At 43.9% G+C, this 27,474-nt stretch overlaps 1 protein-coding gene and 1 long non-coding RNA gene across 4 annotated transcripts in view; both read left to right on the plus strand.

Moving 5' to 3' along the window:
• The first annotated feature begins 5,283 nt into the window (after positions 1–5,283).
• On the plus strand, positions 5,284–7,122 carry LOC113578846 (uncharacterized). Its single transcript, XR_003410802.2, has 2 exons — positions 5,284–5,455; positions 6,397–7,122. It is a non-coding gene; the product is annotated as an uncharacterized LOC113578846 (long non-coding RNA).
• Positions 7,123–8,158: 1,036 nt separating this feature from the next.
• si:dkey-237i9.1 (SEC14-like protein 1) overlaps positions 8,159–27,474 on the plus strand; it is a 28,130-nt gene continuing 8,814 nt past the window's right edge. The window contains exons 1-8 of one of the 3 annotated variants that reach the window (XM_027012333.3): positions 8,160–8,624; positions 9,954–10,040; positions 23,798–23,947; positions 24,228–24,359; positions 25,638–25,766; positions 25,956–26,208; positions 26,446–26,555; positions 26,845–27,034. In XM_027012333.3, coding sequence (XP_026868134.2) covers positions 9,978–10,040; positions 23,798–23,947; positions 24,228–24,359; positions 25,638–25,766; positions 25,956–26,208; positions 26,446–26,555; positions 26,845–27,034 — 1,027 coding nt within the window. In that variant the 5' untranslated portion in view covers positions 8,160–8,624; positions 9,954–9,977. Of the gene's footprint in view, positions 8,625–9,953; positions 10,041–23,797; positions 23,948–24,227; positions 24,360–25,637; positions 25,767–25,955; positions 26,209–26,445; positions 26,556–26,844; positions 27,035–27,474 lie in introns of all 3 variants that reach the window. The other 2 variants (XM_027012334.3, XM_081710604.1) reach the window with 2 other exon arrangements.

The following is a 27,474-nucleotide window of genomic DNA, read 5'->3' on the forward strand; positions in this document are numbered from 1 at the left end:
CGTCTGACTTGCTGTTTGTTCAAAATTCCACAACAGGAGATTGCTGAAACTACTGAAATCGGGTTAAGAACAGTAGAAGGACAGTGGAGAAACATCATCTTTGAGGAAGGAATGTGGTTGGAAAAAATCTTGAATGATTGTGATCGGTGATCACTTAAACGTGTGGTGAAATCAAATAGTAGAAAAACAACAGTAGAACTCAGGGATATGTTTAATAGTAACCATTCACCTCAGAGCATACTGGGGCCTGTTAAGCACTCGGTGAGATATTTTAACTGTGCTGGAATTGACGCATGCTAGATGCTTGTATTTTGCTTTGGAGAAAGCATAAAAAGTTAAAATATAAAATTATGACTTTTTATTTTATTTCAATTTGAAATTATCTATTTCCTTTTATCTCTGTTTAGCATTGTTTAAATTTCTGCTACATTTGACATGGTTATATAATTAAAATAAATCAGCTTAAAAATATTTTAATTTCATTTGATTTGTATACATGAAGGTACACACACCTGGGATCAGTTGATGGTCAGATCTTTGGCTATGTAATTAGCAAATATGCAATAGTTGTTCGTTGCAAAACAAATTAACAAAGCAATAAACATGAGTGGATTAAAACCAAAAGCAATCCCAAACATAGAAGAGGAAATTGAAAAAACACAATAGCAAGCCCCAAAACAAAGATACACATTCAAAACATCAAACAGCAAATTAAAAAAACTCAAGAGAAAATCAAAAGAAATACATCCCCAAAAACACACAAATACATAAATCCAAATAATTAAAATGGCAAATTTGAAAATACATTGATCATACAAATGTGTGACATGTGTTTCTCTGTTGCACATTTCTGTATCCCTACTCTAAAATGCCATAAAACATTTTTCAAAACCTAAACATTTCTTATACACACACAGACACAATTCTCAAAGCCTCTTTTTGTTTGTAATGTATCCCATCACCTCAATGGACGTCCCTCTCAAAATGAATGAAATATAAGTCAAAAATTGAGCTCAGAGGAACACTCAGGATAGCGGCTAACGAAAGACTGGTGGTGTTTCCAAAGGTGTGTGTGAGGGAGAGACTGATTTACAGGGACAGTAATGAAGGTGAGAGCAATCAAGTGTGGGAGATGAGTGTTGCCGCAGGAACCACTAGCACTCACAGGCTGAGGACCTCTGGAGGCTGGAACTGGGAGTACCACTGACACCTAACTGCATACATAGATGTCTTAATGGAGAAGGAATGTAAGCTGTAGAGCATGAACTAAACTAAAATGTGAAAATGAACGTGCATTTTGCACTTTTGCACTTGGCCCAGAAAAATGAATCCAGTTGTACTTCCACGTCATTCATTGCTTATTCTGAATGATGACAGGTGCCTTGCTGTCTCCTGTCACTTGGGCAATAGTGAAGATCTCGCTCTCTTATACCTACTGGATATTTGAAACATGAGCTTATCATTACATTTAGCCCATCTTTCTTTCCATATGAATCTGCATTGTTATTTCATCTAATTTTCTACAGTTGTCCAACCCACAGTCTTTCACATTTTCACATTCCTTTTGTTCAGCAAAGGTTTTAATAGTCTGGCAGGTGCTGGAGATAGATATTCTTGTTAAAAACAAATCTTTAAACATGAAATCTGCGATCTGAGGAACTGGACAGCTTCTAACTGTTATACTGTTGGCCATTTAAATTTAATAATTTCTGCAGCATTGCTAATGGCCACATTCTTGAACCACAATGAGAAGTCTATAATTACCCAACAAACAGATCTCCTCTGAAAAGGTTCCCAAATGCTTTTCTATTCCTGATCAAATGTAATAATGCTTGAAGAGACAGCCATAAGGCAACACTAGTGTTAGTATCATTATGGAGAGTACCTTTTACTCTATGGGCTGTGCAATAAAAATATAAATTCATGCCTGAACATCTCCGAAAACAAGATTCCCATGCCATCGGAATTAGTGTGACTGTTTATTGAGTTACCTTGCTGTACTTTTCAGTTTCTCCTCATGATGAAATTGCATTTTCCCAAATAGTAAACTGACAAAGACCTGTATTCCTGCTGCAGTAGGTGCCAGGTGTGGTTGTGGCAAAGAACAACTACCTTTGCTCCCTGCTGATACAACTGTAAGGACTGATTTGCCTTCCAGTCAGACAGTAGTGTGGCTTAGTCTATGCACACTAGTGTCCTGCAGTTTGACTTTGGCTTGTGGGTTTGTTTTGATTGGTCAGAGCCATTCTGTAGTGTTGCAGATCCATAGTCTACTTCTGTTTATCTCCATCTTTTTTTCCTGTCCTTTTTTTATTTGCAGATAAATAAACACACACACACACACCTGTGGTATTGTGCAGTATTACTTTAGTAAAAGGCTCATCAAGTTTTGGCTCATACAGTTCACTACCACCACCTACTGGACAAAGACCCCGCCCCTTTTTTCATATAAGTAATTCTCAGTCTCTGAGCCCCTGTGGGGCATTCCACAAAACAAAGAGGGTTTAGCAAGCAGTATAGTACACTGCAGCACAGCACTGGTGTGATGGTGACTATGAAATTCACATTTAATTCAAGGGTAGGTATTACTGTTTAGCCCCTTTTTTATAGACAGTCCTGCAATTTTCCTGCCCTAGTGTGTGCCATTATATCTTTACATAATTCAAAAGGTCTAAATGTGTTCTAAATATACTATTTGCATCTGGAATGTGTTGCTGTTGACTCTCCATATTATAACAAAAGCAGCAAAGCCAGTAGATGATGAAAAAATTCTATTAATCATGAGGAAATACCTATTTTCTATACAGATAAAAGACAGGATATAGATTTAGATGTGTCAAACACTAACATAAAGTAAAGAACATGTCAACATAACCTCAGGTTTACCACAAGATGCAAACCACTGTTAAGCCTTAACAACAAATTATATCTTTCTAAGGAATACATATAAAATGCCTGTAGAATTCTTAGAGGTTTATAGAAGGAAGAGGTGAAGATACGCTTACTGCACTGATGTAAAGAAAAAGGTTTTGAGTGAAAAAGGAACTGCTCCTGTTCCAAGGTTTCACTGCATTCAGTCTTTGCTGTGTCTCATACGTAACTAGCCAAAACATCCACATCCACAGAAATACTGGAAATATGTTGGGCATGTAACTGTAATAATGATAAATTCCTGTCAATATAACCCACTACAAATGCAAAATCTAGATTTAGGATAACTCAAGTTATACACTTCTCAACCAGCTTCAACTTGCTTTACGGAACTTTCATGCATTCAAATATAATTGGGATGCTAAAAAATACTAGAGATGTTCCCAGTCAAACAAGTTGTACAAGTTACCTATTTCTGCTTGATAAAATTATTAAAACTGCCATTACAAAAAACTGTTGTGATTCTGTAATGTGCAGCATCTAATCACGTTAGGATTTGTGTGCTAAACAAAGTTTCATTTTCACAGGGTTGGCAGTTTCTGCAAACTTGCTGTCACAGCTGGCTTTGGTGCAGGTGTTTTCAATCCTCATTTTCACATCATTTCGTAGACAGAGCCAGTAAGATGCACACACACTTCTTTCAAAGTAAATTTTAGATTATTTACTCCTAAAATTAAAGGCTTGTCAGCAAGATAATCTAGAGTTTAATGTATGGCAGCCCTGAGCCCAATCAAGCCTTACATTGAAAATGTAGATTAGACTTTTATGTAGATTAAATTTTTAATGTTGATGAAGACTTAATGACCACAAATGAATAAATGTAATTATTATTCCATTAATTGTTCCTTATTGACCTCCATTAGTGTTGAACTGTTAGTGGTTCCTGAAAACAAAACACCATTTAAAATATAGAATACAATATAATGGCCAAATAATGAACGTGCTGCCACTGCGTTTGTTCAGTACCATCTTGTGTTTAGTGAACTGCAACACCCCGTTAACCTCATTTCACACTGTCAGTGCAAGGTACTGGGGTCTATGAAGGCCCTCACAACTCAAAAACCATGGTGGCTGATCTGTGCACTCCACCCACTGTTCAAAACTGCTGCAGGACCACTCACTGTTTATTCAAACCACACAAACTCTTTATGTACTTAGCAACTCTTTTTCAGCTGTGCTTGCTGCAGGCTAATAATAATGCATTGAGTCTCTCAGTCAATTGATTCAATTGACTCATTTCCAGCCTATGGCCATTTCAGTACAAATTTTATTTATATAGCACATTTGCGTTATAGGCCACTTCTAATTCTACGGCCTTCACAATTCAAAGTGGGTATGAAAAAGGACTTTGCCATGAAAAAGGAGATTCAGAAATTTTACTGTTGGCTATGAAGTGACAGAAACAATCAAAAGGTTTCAGAGTTATTAAACTGTTACAGAGGTCCTTTCTAGACAGTGCAGTGAACAGTAGCAAGGGTCTTAATAAAACTTAACATTCAACCTCTTTTCAGTACTTAATTGGGAACTGAAACAGGAAGGTCAAATTTATTTGCCACACATATGGGTCATGCTGATCCTATATTACTGAGAGGAATCATAATAGATATCAATAACTTAAAAACTTAAACTTAACTGTAAATATTGCCTTAAAAATAGAAATTGTGTTGTATCATGGTGAACCCTAAGGTTTACACCCTTAATGTTCATCTTGGGCCAAAAAGGGTTTTCTTGCAAGTACTGTCACAAATGCCACCCGTTCTTAGACTTACCTTTAGGAACATGTGCCAAGTTCTTCAGCATTGCATACTGTTACCTTATAGCCCTGTTCCTTAAAAATTACCTTACTGCAGAGTTTATTTCCAACCATAACCTACATATCTAGAAAATACTGAAAAGCTATACTCTTGATGTTGAAACCAACGGAAACTTAATTAATGTTACAGAACTGACAGGACACCAAGGTATTTGCTTTTTGTTTTTGTTAAAATTAATTTCTGATTTGTTCTTTCAAAATGTATTGGAGTAAACTTATGTATTTTAATAATGCAGGAAAGTTATGTAACATAAGAGGAATAGCTATTTTATTCACTAGCAGCATCTTCAGGGCGTAATCCTTCCAGGTAAAATTATCTAAAAAAATAATTAATCATTAATTAAAAATGAAAAATCATTAATTTAAAATGGCCATAAATAAAGACTAACAACCCAACACACCACAGCTATGTAGCGGTCACCTGGAAATAGGAAGCGACCATATTTTTGCCCTTAGAAGGCGTCGATTTACCACGTGACCACATCCGGTCATTTTTGATTGGCTCGAACGTTATCTGAGCTTTGCGCGTGCGTTGTGGCTTCTAAGCGCTGTAAGCTCGTGGGTCCCCGCGAGGTACGCGGAGACTATCTGTTGAGCAAAGGGGAAGGTTTGTTGTTGAAGGATTTTTGGTCGCAGTGTGTAAATCTAACTCGAGTTTAACTCATCCGACGTGTTATGGAGAGTAGCAGCGATTCGGAAACGTGTCTAATGGTACGAGACAGCTTTGGCGCGTGAGTTAGCTTAGCTAGCGTTAGCCACATGCTTGGACTGTTGTGTTTATTGTTTAGGAATATCTGTGTCCTCTCAGTGACTGCAAAGCAAATCCTTTTGCGTAGCACGGATAATGTATATGTTAACATATTGCTGTCCATGGGGCTTTAGACGAACTGTAGCAAGAGTCATTTTCAGTTTTCCATTTAAATGTCAGTTATGTGTGCGCATCGGGTTGCATGTGCTTTAAAAGATGATGCAGTTTTACTCCTGACCGAGCTGTGAAGGTAGAGGTGTAGTCATGTGAGACTCTCCCACGACGGCCTTCCCATTACCGCAATAAGCGGTTTGCACTTTATCCCTCGCGATAGCTGCGCGCTCGTGGAGCAGTTCTTAAAAAACGCACAGACTTCACACATTCAACTGTCTTGAACATGCGGTAATGTTGAAACGCTTGTAAAGAATTACGCCTTCACACTGTTCACATCCTTTCAGATGTCAATTACGTTAATTGTATGGTCTGAGGCATGAGCTGCCGCGTTTGCGTATGCTGCAGCTTGCCTAACAGGACCTATATTATACCAGATGAGGCTAAGAGAAGTTTCACTTGGCAGTTGCAGGTGTGAGCATGTGTTCAGCTGTTTGATGCTCATGTATGATACTGCCCACAATCCTTTTTGTTTTTCCTACTTTTTGTTTGTTTCAAGTTTGTATTGTATTTGCTGTTAACTGCCATACCTTTTTAATACAAGGACACGCTACAAGGAGAGCCAGCGATGCACTTAATTACGTACAATTGTTTTTTCCCTGTCAGTGATGTTCTGGGACCTACAATGATGCACATAGATCTCATACAAATGGATTTTTCAGGCTCATAATTGTGGGTATGTTGTGTATAGGCCTATTCTGGCTCTGCTCAGGCTCTGTTTTCTCTTTTGCAGGGTGACGTCAAGCTGGTAGGTGTTGGCGCTTACCTGATTGCTCGCAGACAGTGGTGAAATATAAGGGCGTTCCTCCTCACAGTATCAAGGGAGCTCATCACCACCAAGTTTAGCTTTGTTTCACCATACCTGGATTCTTTTCTTATTTTATGTAGTTAAAATCTGTACAGCTTTCACTATATTTTAAATTCTTTGAGTGTGCAGAATGACATTCCTGTGATGTCACAGACATAAATAACCAGAAAGGATTTTACGTTTGAATGTCATTTTGCACATTCACAACAAAAGTTAAGCAAGAGATGTGTATATGTGCCTTATTTAATTATGAATCTAATCATCCATTAATAATACAAAACAATGAAGGATTAAATTACTAAATGAGGACTTAAACTGCACAAACTGTGTTTTTGAATGCATTATTAATTCAGGCTGTGCCTTGTAATGCATCTTACGTAAATGCCTGACCACTTGAGTAATATTTTCTAAACACCAGGAACCCTGTTCGGTTGTAGTACATTCCCTCCCCATACCTTTTAGACAAATCACAGTCAGTGTTGTGACTTTGGATTCTACTGTTATGCAAAATGTTGAGTGGGAAATTCTGTGCTTGCTGATGTCTTGACAAAGTCTCTTCTGTAAACAAGAATGTAGCTCATGCAAGCAATGTGACATTGTAGGGCCTATGAATTTGGTCTTTCAAGACCAGAATAAATACCTTCAATATCACATCTGGTGTAAATCCTTTTTTTCTGCTGGGTATGTTGACATTACTATGAGTTCAAGAAAAATGTCAGCGCTAGTCAGAATGTATTATTGTTTAGTGAAATATCAAGGATTCCACTACTTTTCTAAGACAGATTGGGGGCAGAAACATGTCTGCCGATCTTTGTAAACTAGCTGAGCTTCTGGTGTGTAGCAAACAATGTAAATTGATTTTAAGTGTATTTTTTTCTATCAACTGCAGCTCACATAAGATGAACCACTTTATGCTCCATGTCACGGATCCCCCATATGGAGGCGGCCCTGTTTAAAACGGATTTGGTATAAAGTTTCGACACATCCAGGCCACTAGGTGTCAGTATAATATCTTTCATAATATGAAGAATCCCTGCTTAACCTAAATTAGACCACGGGAGCTTTAATGTCAGTATGCAAACTGTGGAAATATACTGCGTAATCGCATATGTAGATGTCTTCATTCAGAGAGTTTCGTACATTCATAAAAGAAATCACAAGGGAGACCGATTATGTGAGAGTATGTGTTAAGAATGTAAACAGCTCTGGGCGTTATAAACATTTATGCGTGCATAAGCCTCAGGCATAACAATTTCCATTACTCCACAGCAGTGTGCGGAGCCCATTTACACCAAATAACTGGTTTCTTAACTTAATGGTGAACTCCCAGTGACAGTTCGAGTTGTCTTTAGACTGCATTTAGAGCTGGTTGATGTTTTACAGTGGTTTTTGGTTTCGTAGGCCATGGGTTACTGCTTATAACTGAGTGGACTTCACTATTTACTGCTCGGGTTAATCTGGTCTGTTGGATCAAGTAGCGTATAAATATGCGCGGACATGCAGGAATGGCATGTGCTATTTATTCTAATATATTTCTAGTGATTCTAATATATGTCTAGTTATTATAATATTATTCCTAGTTATTCTAATATATTTTTCGTATTTTTTCTCTCTCTAAAGTTGGTCCGTCAGTCTGTGACATTCAGATCTTCACCGATCGAGGTCATTGCAGCGCTGTTCGTTCTTCTTATCGTATCAGTCATGTGGTTGTCATGTGTGGCCGATTTCTCAGACTGCAGTTCTGCATGGATGTCTCAATGTCTGAACCATCTCGTTTTCTTATCGTCGCCCTGCGTTCAAGCGCCGCGCAGGTACTTCACATGTGTGGGTAGCTGGAAAAATACCAAGTGACACCGTCGCGGTACCGGCGGGGCGTAACGGGGAGGAGCGCTCGGCTCCCCCAAACGCGGTATCTGTCGGTTATACGCGCCCGTGTCGGGGAGCCGGGTTAAGGACCCAGAGAAAAGTGCATTAGTTAGTGAGTTAGTGAATCTGCAGCATGCGGTCGCCCACCGTGTGAACGTTTAGACTACTGGAGGAAGAGGCTTGTCGGCGTAGATGTGGGAAGATTGACCGCATTTAATGGTGGTTTAGGACTTGCACAGGACACGGAACACCTCTTAACTCCGCCGTGGGCACTTTTCAACCGAGGGGTAAGTGAGCCCGTCCGGTAATGTACTCGAAACGCCATTTAAACGACGCGGTGTTGAGGTCTGGAGTCTGGACGCCAGCTGTGTCAGACCGGCTAAGAGTGTTTACTGACACGCTAACCTAGCTAAGCTAGCGAGCGACATGGCTTGTCGACAGGCTGCTGTCACATGAACAGCTTTAGCATAGCGGCTAATAAGTTATTGGTTTAGATAATATATAAAGTGACCTTATATAACCTAATTGATTGAGCGTGGTAACCATGGCGAGCTAGTTAACCTGTGAAAGTTAACTAGCCAGCTAGTACTGTGGTATATGAAGGTGCTGGTGGAGCTGACCTAAACTAGCTAGCTTTGTATTAGTCGCACAGACCAGTTTTCTCGAAGCATTTTACTTTTCCCCTGTGTATGTTAGCGCTGTAACACTGACTAGAGCTTTTTTTGAACGTTTTGTTAGTGGTTGGGTCTATAACTTTTAATTTTCTCAACTGTTAGTTAACAGATGGCTGTATGTAGGTTAGCTATCTAGCTATTGAAGTAGGTTCTGTAGGACGAGTCGGGGTTGGATGGCTATCGTGTAATGAGAGGAATGCCAGTAACAAAGGTGACTTTGTGTTTGAAAACGCCTAAGAATTGTGACCTTTCGTTTTGGTATGAGTATAAGCAAACTCTTTATACTGAGGACATTTCCAGATGTTCCAGGAACTGCACATCTGTTTGTGTAATCAGGTATTGGAGTCAACAGAGCACCAAGAGAAACAGGAATTTCTGGGCTGCTTTACCTCTTTACATACACAACCACCCACCTCAGTGTTCCTTATTGTTTACAGTATGGTATGGTGTGTAAGATGCTGTATTATTTTTGATTGGTTTTCAGTCCCTCTCTGCAGATTAAAAGTGAAATGCACGAAAGTGCACCCACTCTTTTGTGGTACACTTTCGGTGTGTATTGTTGGGCCATTTAACAAGAGCCCTGGATTTGTCAATAATGCAGCACTGTCCCTTCCACTTCCCAAATCAGAACCTCCCTGCAGTATTTTTGCTAGGGCAGCTCTGCTGTAGATGCACGGGCTCTCTGCCAGCTACAAGCCGCCTCTCCGCTGAACCTGAGAGGCATTTCAATTGCCTGCAAAGCGCCCAGTGCGGCCCTTTGCTATTACCTGTCAGATCCCCTTTTGCTCTCAGTGATTTCCAACAATGCTTCCGTATGTGAGGGCACCGTGTAAGCCTTCTAATTCCAAAATGCATGACTGAGCCTGCCAGTGTTACCTTGCATAAATTAATGGTGTTTGTCTGATCCGTTTCTTTCTCTCTCTTTGTGGTCTTTGTTTTCAGGTTGGCACACGCTGAGGCTGCAACATGGTGCAGAAATATCAGTCCCCCGTGCGGGTGTACAAACACCCCTTTGAGCTGGTCATGGCCGTAAGTGTTTTTTTTGTTTGTTTGTTTGTTTTTAACCCATTATGCAGTTGCTGCTTTGTTTTTGGAAGCAACCTGTTCCGGTTACTGTGAACCATATAATGAATTAAGGTATTGATGCTTTTGTGGAACAAACACTGTGAAATTCCTGGTCTTACATGGGATTAAGGATCTTGCCCTTCCCATGCGCACATGGGATGGGCTATTGTTGTTTTACCGGAGTCTGGCTGCAGAGCTTGCGCTGTCATTTTGCAGCTTTGAAAAAGAACGTATGCTCTTTGCTAGTGCTCTCACCCTCCTAAATTCTGTATGGAAGGAGTCAAGGGAAGACTTGAGTACGTGATGCATGCATGCTGGGGTCTGGGCTCGAGCAGCAGTGGGCGTGGATGACAGTCAAGGAAACGTGTTCTAAACTACCACTGCCTGTTGTAGGCTCCTCTCTGAACAAATACATGTACAAAGTTAAGACTTTATGTGCAGAAACCCTCTGCCTCCAGCAGTTCTCTGTCTGTAGCCCCTCACAGTAATAGCATATTTAAATGATATTTCCCTTTTGCTTCACACCTATCTGAATCTGAGCTCATGAGTTGCAGTGTTTTGTTGTTGTTGTTGTTACTGTTTTGTTTTGTTGTTTTTTCTTCACAACTTTGAGAGCTAATGACACATTCACCTTAAATGTTATGATTGTATATGAGGTCATTATATGTAACTTGAGTTTCTACCTGCCAAAAAAATCCCAATGAATTAAAAGCTTGGGCTCATCACAGTGCGACAGCCTCAGAAATCTGTGTGTGTGTGAGGAGCTGCAACCCGCTCGTGAGGATCTGTGTTCACTAAAATAGCTCCTGGAGGGACTTTAAAAAGCACGCGTCCTCCACCGCAAATAAGGTCTCTGCTGCACCAGGTGCAAACTGGAGTAGAGAGCAGAGCTTATGGTAGCCTCTGAGCACTAAACTGTTTGCCCTACTGTTTAGAGCAGGGCAGGGTTCTAGCAGCGTGGTCTGAGTTACGAGCACTTTTATAGCCCTGGCACCCCCACACTGACAGTTAATGGGTTGATTCATTGCATCAGATATTTCTGAAGCTGTACGGGGGCTGTCTTCATGTACTTTTCCTTATGTGTGGTGTTTTGTTTGTAGGGTTCAAGTAATTGTTTTTGAAATGGCATGGCATGATTTATTTGAAGTCTCATGTATGGATTTATTTTTTTAAGTTTGGTTACAAGAGGAATGTTGTATCCTCATCAGTTCTCTGTGTGTGTTTGTGCCAAGGAAGCAAAGAATTTGAATTCTGACATCATTCTAGCCACAGTAGAAGCTGTCCAGGCTACCCATATAACTCTTAGAGGGGGGAAAATGGTTTCAGCTAAATATCTTTCCATCTAGCATCTGGTCTGCTTCCTGAACGCTGTGTTGACTTGCTTTTTAGAATTTTGAACTTCTTCACTGCTTGATGTTTACGTTATTTAGCTGACACTTTTATCCTTCTTAAGTAGTCCTGTCTACTGTAGGCTGTGTGGTGGTGTGTTGCGCTGTGTGACTAACGGAAAGGAAGGCAGATGGAGTTTATGCCCATGACCGCCGACTGTCTCATGCCACCCTAGAGAAAATTCTGGAACTCTGGCCTATGATGAGTGCAGTGCCCTCTGGCAACTTCCCTCGTTTCTGAGAACAGAACTGCTGAGTTAACAGGGGTCTGTATGGGAAGGGGAAATATCTCCGCAGTCCCGCTGACGCAGTGAAGCCTTTCTCCGAGCCCCTGTCGCATTGAGCAAGTCGCAGCACTGTGCAGACAGCAGGGTGGCCGCGTCGCCTAGTGCGGCTTGAGCTTCCGCTTCGTCTTAGCCACCAAACCATGTCAAAGGCAAGACTGAGAAGACAACTGCCCGAGCCAAAACTGCAGTAACAAGCTCTCAGAACCAGCCTGCCAGTCTATGAATGAGAGAAATTCTGTTCAGGCCAAAAAAACATTGGAACCAATTGGAAATTAATCATTTGGTTTAGTCTGGTGGAAATAATTGTTCAAGCATTCTTGCAGTTCACTACCAAGTTTACTACTAATTATATTTGACTGCTGAAAAAAATCTTGAAATTAAGTTTAAAACTTTGATTCCAGCTAGCTACAGTTGGCAAAATGTTTCTAATATCAATATAGGAGTGGCTTATTTCACAGATTTCTTCCAGAGCACAGTCTTTCCTCTCTGACATACCTCTTCCTTAATCCAGTCCAGTTCCCTGTGTAGAAAAACAAGCCCTGTAGCTTGTTTATCGCAACTCCGTTGCACGGAAATCTCAAAAACTAGTTTGGTTGCGCTGCATCCAAGAGGTGCAAAATAATGTCAAAACAGGCCCTGGCCGTGGTTCATGAGTCATGCCTGGCACGTAACCGTAGCCAGATGTTTCTTCTGAACTTGGGTGTGGAGGACGGGTGATGCATGACAGCAGTAATAAGGGGTGGAGGGGTGTCTGATCTTGGCTGGGGGTCTGTGCAGCGCTCTGACTCCTCACTGGCCCCAAAATGGTTAACAGGAAGAAGAGCTGTTGGCCAGAAGCAATGCAGTGTGCTGCATTCTGGGAGAACGTGGGCTCTGGCTCCCTGGGGTAAGGATGGCAGATTTCTGCTCCCTGCTGTTTTTGTTATTTTGTGTGTGTGTGTGTGGTTTGATCAGTGTTGCTGGGATGTTTGATTTGGCAAGGTCTTCCTGAGATCTAAATCTGGGTTGGCCTATCCAGTAAGGGCTGATATCGTGGCCTGTATACTGTATCACTGCACTCTATTAGAAACACCTGAAAGATTTGTGTTGGCTGTCCTCTAGCTCCTGATTAATCAGCTTCTGACCACAAATAATATTGTTAGTATTATTCAGAAACTGAGCAGTGAGGCATGTGGTAGCACATCTATAAAATGTATCTAAGAGAACTTTATCTACTACAAGTGCTCAGTGACTGTTTTTCTAAGGTAGGCTTTTGTAATAAGCTAGCTGGTGAGTGTAATAGCAATAGTCATGTTTTTATAATGTTGTTTGGCAGCTGAAAAGCCTTGGTGTCGAAAGTAAAAAGGAAAGACTGGGTTTGTTCAGCCATTCTTAAAGGAGTCCTCTTTTCCTGCTGGGCCATAATTTTGTGCAACACCTAGCTTTCGTGTGCACGTGAGAGTCGCCCTAGGAGCCTGATGAGCTAAAGCAATTAGCAGCCCGTGGGATCCCTACTCCAGTCTTTCATTACCAGCCTCACCTCTGGAGGTCAGCCTTATTATGAAGAGGCGCTCCACCACACCTGACCCAGCTAGTCAAGCTCTTTTAGGTTCAGTTTCGCCGAACTGAATTGAATTAGGTGTAGAACGGCACCTCAGGGTTCACGCCAGGCATGCTAGGTGATCGCTGGAGTTAAATGGAGCACAAAGGTAGAGCTCCAGGAACATGAGACGTGTAACGGTACACTGAAGATATGGTTCAGTTCACACCACAGTGTGGTTATCACCTTTGGTATACAGTGGTGGGGGGAAAAGCAACAAAAGAGGCATAAGGTTGCAAAAGGTTGGATTTCTTTTCATTTATTTTGAACAGGCAGTAGTGCGAGTTAGTCGCATAGTCCTCCATGAGGTAATGGGGCTGTAGTGTATTAAGCAGTAAAGTATAAACAGTGAACATGCACTCTCTCATATGTAGGGCTTAAAAAACAAACAAACAGTAAAAAAAAAAAAAGGCAATAGGTCCCAATGGGCTACGAACCCAAAAAGCATCTCTTGTATCATTAAAGTAAATATAATTTGTTCCACATTGTTTTCATCAATCTTCGCACATGGGCTACAGCATATTCTCCTACGACTGCGTGCGTGCCGGGACCATTCGTCATGAGCACACTTACGGTTACACCCCTAGTAGCTTGTGTACCTCGATACGGGGAAGCTTGATAAACCTGCTCGAAAAGGTAACCCTGTAAGTTCAGGTATGCTTTGTGATGAGACCAGGCTCTCATTTAGGGAGAACCTTTTGGCTGCTGTCCGTGTTCACATTCAGCTCGTGGAGAGGGTATTGGCGAGCTAAGCCTGCTTTAACCAGATACTGGCTACAGTAATCTATGGGGCCAAGCCACCCCTGGGTGGCAGGGGGTGGTGGTAAATGCCCCCCAGCACAGCCTATCCTGTCTTTTGCTCCAGTCCCCCATCGCAGATGGGCAGCCTATACGAAACTAAGGCAGACATATGGTGCTGCAGATTTGTGCAGGCAGGCACAAAGGCCCCCGAGCCTCTCGTGATCTCGTTTTAACCCCCACTAACGGGCCCTTGGCATTTCTGGAGGCCTTCTGAGGACATGGATCTGAAAAAGTTGGAAGTTAAAGTTTGATGGGTGTTTTTTTTTTCAACTCGCCCCATGTCAAGACACATACACAGGCGTCTCTTTTCTTAACATGGCGGAAGTGGTCACACTGCTGGTGCTGCTGTTTACTGAGGCGTGAAATGACTCTGCCAAAGCTGTGTTCATTTCAACGTCCTCTACTCTCTTTGCGAAGCCGACGGCAGTCTGAGTACTGTCTGAGGTTGCAGAGCGCAGGCTGATGTCCCGGTCCACTAAATAACGAACCAGCTCCATGGCAGACCTCACTGGACTCACTGCCCATACCCGCAGCTTTCTATCTGGAAATCGGTCAAGTGTTTTTTGTACAATTGATCTGTTCTATGCCGGCGCTTTCGCGTCTCTTGTTAAAACGAGGTTCTGAGTATTGCGTCCACTTCCCTTTTTGAAGCCATCTCCGACATGATTTGCTGGGCCAGGTGCTGGCCTGTTGTGTGCACACGCGCGCGTGTGTGTGTGTGTGTGTGTGTGTGTGTGTGTTTTGTTTCGCCGCTGTCCCAACGCCGATCCGTTTCCCGTCGGATGCTGCTGTTTTGATTGCCACTGCCTGACCCTTCCTCCCTGTTGCAGAAATGGAGCAGATGTTCTTTGGCTCTCGGTGGTACGGACTATTCCGTTCCTCTCCACTTTAATCTTGTCTGCACATGCTGTGCGTCTTACCTGTGAGCTGCTGCACTGAGAGTCAGGAGGGTGAGGGGGGTTGAGGGGGGCATGGGGGGGCGCAGCTTCCGTCCTGTTAGCAAAGGAAGCCTGTGAACTGATAGCATATGCAGAAGCCAGCATTGATAATGATCTTCAACTGAATTACACTCGTGTGTAGTCTCCTCTTTAATGCAGTTAACAGGAACAACTTGGAATCTCGCTAATTTCATTCTTCGCTGGAAACATTAGCGATGTTGAAGGAAACATCCCTTTGCATTGATGAGCTCTTGGCCACGTCATCCACCTTTTTTCCCCAATGGAGATGACCAATTTTCACGTTAAGGCCTGTTTGTGTTTCCTTCATTCACAAACAGCGACGTCGAGCTGTGTGTTTTACCTCAAGTCGTGTTTCATGTCTCAGTGTCTCAGCCACAGGGCTGGCAGAGTAAGCTGAGAAGCTGCCAGTTCACTGAGAGCTTGATTCAGAAATGTGACGGTTTCTCTCTCTGTGTGTGCGTGTGTGTGCGCACTGTGTGCAGTTGATCTGCTGCAAGGCTGTTATTTGAGTTTCTGTGTGTGCACTACTGTAATATAAGTAATGTTTTCCATTAGAGAGAGAGAGACCGAGGGTGCAAAAGCAAGAGGGAGTAGGTGGCTGTATGTATGTCCACGCTGCAGGGTCCTAGTGTCTGCCTGACCCTGTGTGCCTTTCCCATCCCCCAGCTCATGCTAAACACACACACACACTTGCAGAGAGCGTGAGGTAGAGAAACACAAGGTTATCTAAGAGTGTTGGCGTGTGTGTGCACGCAAAGTGTTATTGCATACCATAAGCAGAGACCTCTGTTTCATGTAAGGCTGAGTCACAGGAGTCTGCAAACAGACAGATCCTGTTTATCAAAAGAATGTTTCAGCCATACACAAGAGCTGCTCCTCATCTCTAATCAAACCTGCTCTTCTGAAATGATGAAACACACACCCATTATGGTCCCCAAAAATGCACCATGTTTGCTTTTAGGGTATTTGATCTAAACGGCTTGTTCAGATTTGACGTCACTGCTGTCAGATAAATTGCCCAAATGTTTGTTTGAGTGTTCACTGTGCTTTAGACTGTATCATGGAGCAAATGGAGACACACAATCCTATTAGTATATGTGCCATGTTCGATCAACTCCACTAGCAACTCAATTACTTAAGCCCCCACACCCCCTCCCCCTCGTGCTCATTCGCCCACTCACTCATCTGGGAAAAATGTGTGTAATCACAGTTATAGCCACTGCCATCTGCCCGTGAATCTATAGTTAATGCAGCCGTTCAGTTGTTAACCCCCGTGTGTGTGTGTGTGTGTGTGTGTGTGTGTGTGTGTGTGTGTGTGTGTTTATTGCTGTGCATTAAAGGTCCCCTAAATAATACATTTAAATTTCGCATGTAGAATTTCATCTTAATAGATCCTCTCAAATCTGCCATGCAAAGGTTAACTGTTCACTAACCTCTTAAACACATTAAACCAGCTATTAAAATCTGAAAGCTAAAATTACTGAGGCAGTGACTGTTGATAACAGGGTGTTTGTGATGCGAGACTGCAACCAGGTTACAGATAACCTCCATGTGCACTACGCTGGTGTCAGATATGTCAGCGCATTTTTGCTGGTCTGAGACCAAACTCCACCGATCCAAAAAAAAACAAAAAACACACAACCACACACACACTATATATATATATATATATATATATATATATATATATATATATATATATATATATATATATATATATATATATATATATATATATATAAAACCTTGAAGAGTTGAACACTCATTGAAATCATAGGTTTTTGTCTGGTGTGTGTGCAAGCATGGGTGCTTGCGTTTCCTGTTATGATGGGAACACTGTACGATGACTGACAGACGTGTTTCCTGTTCCATGTTTGGCTCCTGTTCTCGCTGAGTGAAAGGATCTAGAGTCAGATTTTCAATACAAAATGGATGCAGTGGGCAGGGGATGTGAGACTCTAGCCCTGAAGTGCTCTCCGCGTGTCTTAAAAACAAGCGAACTGAGCCGAGCTCTCATCCAGGAAGACGCCGTGATAGGGCTGCGGTACTGCGGTATTTACTGCCTTGTAAACACATGGGCCCTGAGCCACTGTGTGCCACAGTGCCGCTGTTGCTGTTGTCCTCTTCCTCATTTTTTCGTGTACTGCTAAAAATGAGGTGGACAGGAAGTTCTCTTAGATCAGCACTCTTGGCTGTGTAAAGTTTTAATAAAGAGATCCATCTGCCCAACTCTGCAAGATGAGCAAGTTTTGCCACAGCTGTTTTGTGTGTTGCCCTGCGCTGAGAATAAAATGTAAGAATAAAATAAAATGAGGCCCTGCAATGATTTCCTAGTTCACCCAGTTATTTTGAATTAATTTCAGTTAGTTCTACCTGCTGAGTTGAGCTAATAAACAAATCCCAGCAATTGGAACAAAATTCGTTGTAGGGCTGATGCTTTCTGGACCGGACGTGTCTAGGGAATTACCCTAGGCATGCCAAGCAGCCAAATATTCGATTAGTTTCTGCTGGGTGCAGAACAGAAATTTTCTGCATGGTTTGTCTACTATTGAACATGGCTGATGTGGGGTGATGACCGTTAGGCTGAGGTTTCACACCATGAAAAAATGATTTAACTGTTCAAATAATGATATTGATGATCAGGGGCATGCCGGATTTCATTCTGTCCCTTTACCATGGTGTTGGTGGGGTTTTTTGTTTATGTTTTGTTTTTGTTTGTTTGGTTTTTAGCAATAATTCATTAATAAACAATAATGGCACAATAATTGTTTAGAGTAAATTTAAAATACCGATATAGAGAACCCAAAAGGGAGTAATAAAAAAAAAAAAGGTCATTCCTGCCTAGCCAATAACTTCTAACCTCACGCTAACAGGAAAAGATTTAACTCTGAATATTAATAGAACTCACAAATGTTTAAACACTTCTACTTTAACATTTTCCTACCCACATTCCCCCAAATTGTCAGATTTAAATTTTGAAGAGGCTGACTGCAGCTGCTTTTCCGTTGTTTGTCCTGGACAAATGTGTGGATTTTAACGCATTCATTTTTTTATTTATACATTTTTTCCTAAAGCCATCTTTTCTTTTTGAGGCGCCTCCTGCAGGATGTCTTCAATGCTGAACTTAAACTTGAATGCATCAGTTTCACACTGGGAGGAAAAGAACATAAACGTTTATAAATATTGACGCTATGACTATTCATTCATGTATCGGTATATACTGAGGGTATAGAGTATATTCACGATATATTGCCATATCGATATTTGTATTCATCCCTAATGGCCAGCTAGTTGCATTAACTGTTCGTTTAACTACCAGTGATCCCAAATCCAGGACCGGGTTGGGATTTGAGCTGGAGGTCAAAATCCTTGATTCCATGTTGTGCTGAACCCTGCTTTTCTTGTCAAGTTCATGCTCCATGTATTTCACGCAGTTGTTAATATGAAGATTCCACTCCACCATGTGTTGTGTTTTTGTTTTTTTAATGACTGACTGATTTGCTGATGTAAGCTCCTAATTCACAGCTTCTTGGGTGCTGTTTCCTTATACGTCACCCCGCAAACTGCTAGCTTCTCCAGTCTTGAACTGTGCCTATAACTGTAGTTGGTGCATTTTATTTTCCCCAAGATAAGCCAGACATGGCCACCTTACAGGCCCCCCCCCCCCCCCCGCGACCTACTTTTTGAATGTGTCATAGAAGGTTTAAATATAGCTCTCGAAATGACCTTTATTATCCAAGATGTTCAGGTGTGACAAACACCTACCTGCTCGCTCACTCGCTCGTGCGCTCTCTCTCTCTCTCCTCTCACTGGCCATTTGAATATGGCCCATTTCGTCACCCCTTGACGCAGTCAAGTTCACCTGTTCATGAATTCCCTTGGGAGATCATTCATGGTGTCCACTATTAACCCACCACCCCGCACGCCCGGCTGTTAGACAGCCCATGTTCAAGTTCAGAGCAATCAGTTTTGAATGCCAAATGTAAACGCTTAGACCCTCAGTAGCTTGCTTTCTTTAGAGGTGTGCATGTAGAATGACTGTGTTGTGCAGCAGCTGGCCGTGACGCACAGTGGTGGGTGGTGGTGATTTGATGTCTCGCATTATGTTTAGGGAACCGACAGCTCTTCATCCTGTCTGCAGGGGAGCTTTCACATGAATCCTCCGAAAAAAGACCACCCCGACCACTTTGGGTTTTGAGTCAGCATGTGACTCACAGCTAACATTTTGACACTGAACAGTAGCATTCGTGCTAATAGTAGCAACAGGGGAAGTAGTAGGACTTAAATGTTTCAGTGGTACTTGTATATCAGTGAAACAAATTGTTTCTGACAGTTGGCCTGCGTCTTTGCTCCGTAGCCAGTTTGTGGAGGGTCGGTGCTAAAGTGATTGGTATGGACATGCTAGCCCCTGGCTGGCTAAGACAGCTTTTGCAGTGCCTTTATAAGTGTCCTGCTTCACGATTGGATTGCTACCTATTGTGACCCCGACGCAACTCAAATATTCCAAATTCACTGCAAATCCTTAATATTACATGATTAAATATTTGTTGCCCACAGTCATCATTTCTCCCGGATAAAGTCGCTGTAAAAGGTAAGAGCTCCTAGTAGGAAAATTCAAATTGGGGGAAGATGACATGCACGCATGCACACATGCGCGCACACAAATGCATGCTTACCATCCCTGTTTTTGAGACCAGAAGTGTGTTTGAACTGGACTGTGTGTGTGTGTGTGTGTGTGTGTGTGTGTGTGTGTGTGTGTGTGTGTGTGTGTGTGTGTGTGTGGTGGGGGGGCGGCATGTTTTGGAGCATGCCTCTGGGTCATTAATGCATTAACCCTAGAGTAGCCCTGCACGCATTCTGTTCTTCTGCATACAATGCAAGCTTGAGTCCTACTGTGAATCAAACACTTGTCTGTCTATTTTTTTTGTTGTTTCTTTTCAGCCCCCTCCTCTATAGAGCCCATACTGACTGGAACACTGGGATAAAGGCAGGATTGTCCGCAATTGTGAAATGATATCTAAACAAACAGCAGCTCACGGCCAGTTGTTAAGTTTCTTATGTAACCCCCCCCCCCCAATTTCTGTCAATTTCTTTCCTTTTGTTCTTTCACTCGATCTGTTTTTGTGCATCAAATGGTGTATTAAAGGGGTGGGGTGTGACCTTTCAGGAAGAGCAGACTGTTCTGTTCGAGGTCCATTCGTGATTTTGCTTCATTTCCAAGTATGATGGTAACATTCCCCCTCCCCCTGTCTCTCTGTTTCTCTGTGTCTCTCTCTGTCTCCATCTGCCAATAGTGAATGTTTAGTTTTTGCCAAACAGAGGCAGGACTTTGTTTGAATGGCAGGGTACCCAGTTCATCCTAATGGCCCTGGTATTTTAGCTCGGATCTCTCTCTCTCTCTGGGATGTATGAATGAATGTGGTGCTATTTATCTATCTATAATGATGATGATCCATTGATGACCCTTCATTTGCCATCTTCTTAGTTCAATTGTTCACTCAAAACCAGGCTTATGGAATCCTAGCACACCCGTGAACCTACATTGATGATCATTAGAGAACAGAGCGTTCTTGAACGTTTAATTTGGTTGCCAGCAAGGTCGTCCCAGAAACAATTCCTGGAACCAACCAATGTTTTTTTGACAGTGTTGCAGTGAAGCTCAGAAAGTAAATGTCAGGTGTGGAGTCAGCAATAAATGCCAGTCAGAGCCGTCACACAAAGGTTCTGTTAGCCGGAGGGCCGAGCCTTTGTGTGTGTGACGGCAGTTATATGTGAGGAAACTGGGCTCCTGTCTGGTGAACTACAGAACACCATGGAGTGTCCAAGCAAAGAAAATGGTGAGGGCGCAGTAGTCCGTGGAGCGAGGTGGGGCACTGCCACTGTGGCAGGTTACCACTCTCGTCCTCCGCCCCGCCGCCCTGGGTCATCGTTGACTCCACACTGGTCAGTGTTCTCCATTCACATTGTCGATCTTCTTCTTCATCGTTGTCTCCTCCTCCTCCATGTATCATGTTGGTGAATAGCTGTGGCCTAAATCCTTCTCTGTGCTTTTCTTACATGTTCATTCATGTGTAATTGGATGCACGTGTATGTTCGTTCGTGTGTGTGTGTTGTCTTTAGCCTAGTTATCTGTGTTATTTGCTCACCATGTGGTGTTCTATTTGGCAGTGGTGCGGTGTAATTTGCTAAATGTGTTTCGATGACAGTTTGTCAGGTGATTTTAAAGCAAAGGTGTAATATGGAGGTTAGTAGAACATTCTGTACCAAACTAGTTCTTTTTTCCCCAAAGCTTGAGGGGAAAAGATGTCCTAGACGAGCAGCCCACATGCATGCGTCTCAGTGAGGCATTTCTGAGCCCAAACAAATTAAACTGAGATTCCGGGAGGCGTTGTCTGACATCGCCATAGTGATGGTGTGTCGGGGGGGGGGGTCTTCAGCCCATCCCGCTATTCCGTTGCCACAGTAATGAGTGCCGTACCGTCTGGCCTTAAACAGCTGATTGTTCTGGCTAAGGTCTAATCTCACAGTGGGGGTCAATGCTGTGCCCCAAGATAACGCTGTAGTCTGGACTCCATTGCAAAGGCATTGTGGAACTCTGCATATTCCCAGTGAAATTATATTTTGAAAATCAAGGTTTGGGCGGTTAGGTGTGGTTTGTTTCCATGAATTTTGGGGAGCTTGCTGCTTTTTGCCAAGGACGTGCCAGAGCGTGGCTGGCGTCTGGCATCTACTGCTCCAGGCGATGGCATTCCGCTCTGCCTTTTAAAACATGACCAGACCTGAGCTTTAGTTCAGGGACACCTGAGGCATGTCATCTCTCACCCACCCTTCGGATGTGGTTGCCAAATTCCTGTTGATGGGTTGGGGTGGTCCCTCCCTCACAGGAATTCCGGCACTTTCATTAGCAGAGATTGTAAAAGTAGCTTTCCAGAAACCCACATCCCAGCAGAGTAAGCCATCATGAGTGCAAAGAGAAGCCAAGGTAACAAATGTTTGTTGGAATCAGTGCAGGGCCAGAACACTGAGATCTGGTATCCATTCAAGGGGTTGGGAGACTCCCTCTACATGTTCTCACTGGAGCTCTCAAACTCCAACATGGCATTTCCTTCTCCGCAAAGACGTGGAATTTCAAAACCCTGCATCATGTTCCTCTGTTGCCTCCTCCTGGTTTTCCGGTGTTTGTTTAGGTTTGTTTGTTTTTTGGTTTGTTTTGCAGTGCTGTATGGGGCGGGGGGGGAACAGGTCTCTACAGGTCTCTTGTGACTTGGACTTTCTGCAAAACTGTTTGGGACTCTGTAGCACCCCAGTGAATCTATCCAAACTTGTCCTGCGCGCGCACACACACACACACACACACACACACACCATGTATGACGGCATATCATGGTTCGTATGCTAAAAGCCATGTTCCACATTGTGATGGTGCAAAACTTGGTGCATTCTATTGAGTGTGTTCTAAGTAATTCAGGATAAACGAGGATAAGGATTCTAATCGAGCAGTAACCCTGAATGGGAATCAGAAGGAGTTCTAGCCAGACAACCCATGCTGTGTGAGGTATTGACGTGTGTGTTTCTTCACCTGGTGTTACCCTGGCCCTGCTCGGTTCTGTCCAGAAGAGCTCTGTGTTTCAGCAGCCGTGAGTCTGAGCCGCTTCACGTTGGCCCCGCCCACTCGTTTATCAGTGCAGCTCTCACTCCACATTGTGTGTGTGTGTGTGTGTGTGTGTGTGTGTGTGTGTGTGTGTGTGTCCTCCTGGTCATCTCTCTTAATAGAACATGTGTTCATATTGATAGTTTATTTCCATTTGAGAGACTAATAGGGGTCTTGCGGGTGAATGCATCCACACACAATCGCAAAATACACACACACACAAATCTGCAGTCTATAGCAGGGTCCCAGCACATAATAAAAACGTAACACAAACACAGTCTCCAAGTTGAAATACAGTAGTCTGTGAAGGTTAAGTTCACTCCATTGCTCAGACCAGAACTGCGCACTGATCCCTCATCGGGCCAGAAAACCATCCAAACATATCTGAGGGCTGTGCTGATAAGATAAGATTCTGGCCTTTGGCTTTGGCGCTGAAGCTGGGCTGAGCTCTACAGTATGGTACACATTGGGCTTTCCCTTTTGGGACATTTAAGCTGGTCTGTGGGTTGTGCTGGCAGGTTTGGATTTAATTCTCCCTTCCAAGAGTGCTGTCTTGGCTGGACTCGGATCTGGAAGAGCTGGAGCTGTTGTATAACACGTCAGCAGTAATCAGATCTCAAGTGATGACAGATAAAGAGCCTGTTCTTTGAAACGTGTGCGTGTGTGTGTGTGCGTGTGTGCGTGTGTGCCTGTGTGTGTGCGTGTGTGCCTGTGTGTGTGCGTGTGTGCCTGTGTGTGTGTGTGTGTGTGTGCGTGCGTGTGTGTGCGTGCGTGCGTGTGTGTTTACATGCATGCCCACAAATCAAATACAGTCACACACTCCATGCACACACATGTTCAAAATGTCCCTGGTTCTCCCCCCCACCTCTTATTAAAGGTTGTCTGAGTGTATTTGTGTACAGTACCTCTTGAGCACTTGCTGTAATGGCACCAAAACTACGCCTACGCTCCTGTACATTTCCTTTAGGCAGCTGTTCTCATGTACAGCCACACTAAGATATTGGGCTTAGCACGTTTAACTATGGCTTAATTCTCTCTCCTCTCTCTCTCTCTCAGGCGTATGAGAGACGGTTCCCTACGTGTCACCTCATCCCAATGTTTGTGGCCAGTGATGTGATCAGCGAGGAGAAGAGTGATGACGACTCCACACACAGAATCGAGAGGCGGTGCAAACTGGACATTGATGCTCCCCGCCTTCTCAAGAGGGTAACGCACCAATCCCGTAGCCTCGATACCAGTGGCCCACGGGTGGCAGCTGGTTTCTCCCATTCCACCATTCACAAGTTGCCAGTTGTTTTTCAGAATGCCACCAGCATTCTGAAGTCCACTTACGGAATTCCTTCGGCATTCCAGAAGTTCTGTGCCATTCCTAAATTAAGGGCAGTGTTTTTTATCGATATACTGAGAGCCTGTAGGTTTTAGAAGTAGGCCAGGAACTGTACACTGCTGAATGAGAGTAAGTCGATACGGTTGTGACTATGTTCAGATTGCGGGGGTGGACTACGTCTACTTTGTCCAGAAGAACACGCTGAATCGCAGAGAGAGGACCTTGCACATCGAGTCCCACAACGAAACCTTCTCCAACAGGGTCATCATCCACGAACAGTGCTGCTACTCGGTGAGACGCGCGTCCATGCATGCGCCGCACCTGTTCTCCACAAAACACACACTGCCAAGAGCCCCTGGGGTGGGGGCGGCGGTGGTGGGGGGTTACAGCTGGGCTAACACAGGGCTGTTCCCCTCTCGCTGTGCCCCAAATCTATCCCACATGCAAAGCAGCTAATCATGGGCACAGCGAGGCAGTGACGACTTTTAGCCGTGTCTCTCCCGGTCGTGTTCTACCTCCCTGTCTCGCATGCACAACGAGCCCTCCCCACGAACAGCGCAAGAGTTTTAACAACACATTTCCCCTTTTGGGAAAAACTCGACTTGTGGAAATGAAGAGCTCTTTGATCTCCTAGGCTGCATTCCAGCTTGATATTCCAAAGTGGAATTCTGGATCAGTGAATTCTGGATCACCGCTTGGCTGTGGTGTCTGTGAGATGGGGAAACAGCAGGGCCGGGAAACCCTTGTGGAATACTGATCCTGGATCAGTATTGTCCTTATGGTCTGTGGTCCATAGCAAATGCTTATTCTCACAGAGCAGCCTGATCTGGGGTCAGCACTCAGTGGGGAGGTCTCCTGAGGTGAATACACAGGAGAGTAGAGGGGGAAGGAAAACGGTGTGTGTGCGATCTAAAAATGACACACAAAAAGAGAGGTGTGTTTTAAAAACAGCATACCAGTCTGTTTATTATTCACATTTAGTAATGCTCATAAACATTGTGCTTCTCGTTGTAAAACGCTTTATAAAAGAGTCTACAGCACTATAAGACATGGAAGGAAAAGTGTGTGTGTGTGTGTGTGTGTGTGTGTGTGTGCGCGCGCACACAAGACAGCATTGCACTAGTCCACTGGTATAAACAAATGAGGTACGAGTTAAAAGGACCTTCCGGAAGTCTCTGGCAGCATCACGGCCAAGTCTGCACTGGCCTTGCAGTCAAAATGCAGCAGAGTAGCGTGTGCGCGAGCGTGTGTGTCTCTGCGGGGCTGATGATGCCAGTGGGCTTCATCTTTGCTGATGCCTGCATCTGTCCCGGTCCTGTTTCTAGATTGTTGGTCACCTCAAAGTTCCTGAATTACTCTTTTAAACAGCCCTGATTATAGAAGAGCTGTAAAACAACCAAGGCATGCGTTTACTTGCGAATACGAGTAGGTTATGACGCACAACTGTAAATCTAGTATGTGCTATGTGTGTATATTTAGTGTATGCCAAAGCTCTTATTTTGTACAAAATCTATTGCTTCTGAGAGAAACTGGGGTCCATTGCACTCTTTCGTCTCCCTTTGGTGGCAGGTGCACCCCGAAAATGAGGGCTGGACGTGTTTTGAGCAGTCTGCCAGCCTCGACATCAAGTCGTTCTTTGGCTTTGAGAGCACCGTGGAGAAGATTGCCATGAAGCAGTATGCCAACAGCATCAAAAAGGTACGACTGCTGATCTCAGATCAGCTGCCACACCCGCAGTTAATTCTGCTCATTAGGCCGTGGGTGACAGTCACTGATAATGCTGGGATCGTAGAGTGGGATCTGCGCTGTGAATGCTGGGATCGTAGAGTGGGATCTGCGCTGTGAATGCTGGGATCATAGACATGTGTGAACTGGACCCCTCTGCAGGGTAAAGAAATCATTGAGTACTACCTGCATGAGCTGGAAGACGAGGGCACCACCCACGTGCCACGCTGGAGCCCGCGTCCCGCCTCACCCGTCAAGCCTGTCACACCCAACACCCACTCCACCACGCTACCCACCATGCCTGCCGTTGCCATCGCGGCACCCTCCGAAACCTCCAAAGAGGGGCAGGCAGGCAAGGAGGGCGGGGTCAGCCCAGTGGGTGGTCCCGGTGAGGCACTGCCAGCCACGCCCGATGGTGAGCAGGTCCGAGTGGTTCTCTGGTCCCCAACCCAGACAGGAATTCTGAAAGTTTATGAGATGTATATTGCTGAAGCCTTATTCAAAAATTCAGCAAGAATGTATGAAAACATTTGTAAATGCTACATGCCTAGAGTTATGCACACACACCTTGTTTGTGTCTAAACACATACTGTAAACTGGCTGTACATGCGAATGTAAAATGTGTTTTTTTTTGTTTTGTTTTTTTTTTTAGACAAACTGGATGCTGACTATATCAACCGTTACCTGGGTGACCTCACACCTCTTCAGGAGAGCTGCCTCATACGACTCCGTAGCTGGCTACAGGAAACACACAAGGGCAAGGTGGGACGCGTGCGCGCGCGCACACACACACACTCACACACACACACATTGTGATCTTCTGCTCCGCTAGCTGTCTGCTCGGTGAAACGACAGTGCTCCGATAAAGCCCTTTTTCAGATGAAGTGCAGCAAATGCACGTCTGCTCTGAGGAAACTGGTCACGCACATGCATGTGGTGAAGAAAGGCTAAGGAACTGAGGTGTTCAATCCACACGCATGCCTGTTAGACACGGCGACAGACTAACCTGAGCTGGCCTGAGGACCACTAAACACCCCCCCCCCCCCCCCAGATCCCCAAGGACCAGCACATCCTGCGTTTCCTGCGTGCGCGGGACTTCAACCTGGACAAGGCCCGGGAGACCCTGTGCCAATCGCTCACCTGGCGGAAGCAGCACCAGGTGGACTACCTGCTGGACACCTGGACCTCCCCACAGGTCCTCCTTGACTACTACACTGGCGGCTGGCACCACCACGACCGCGGTGAGCGCGCTCTCTCTCTCTCTCTCTCCCTCCCCGTTCTCCATTGTTCCTGTGCTCGCTTGATCTCTCCCTGTATCGGCGTTCCTGTGTTGCGTCAGGGCCGTGTGCGTGTCCACTTTGATTTGTCAGACTTGCGCACTGTAGATGAGTCTCACTAAGGGAATTGGACATGCTTGGAGTGTGTGGCGGAAGCAGGACGACGCCGTGTGCCACATTAGAATTTTAATTGGAAGAAATGCCCACATGCCAATTTATGGCTTTATTATATAATATGACTTCCTGTACTGATAATCTTACACAGTCTTGGTTCTTTCTCAGTGGTGTGCAGTGATTATGCTGAACTAGGTCATGGCTGTTTATGGGTATAAATTAACCGCATGACTCATGGAAATAAAGACGTGGTCTGGACCGATTTCCTTTTCGCAGAATCTCACTTTGTC

The sequence above is a fragment of the Electrophorus electricus genome, chromosome 3 (assembly GCF_041902795.1).
Source record: "Electrophorus electricus isolate QZ-2024a chromosome 3, ASM4190279v1, whole genome shotgun sequence".
NCBI classification, from domain to species: Eukaryota; Metazoa; Chordata; class Actinopteri; order Gymnotiformes; family Gymnotidae; genus Electrophorus; species Electrophorus electricus.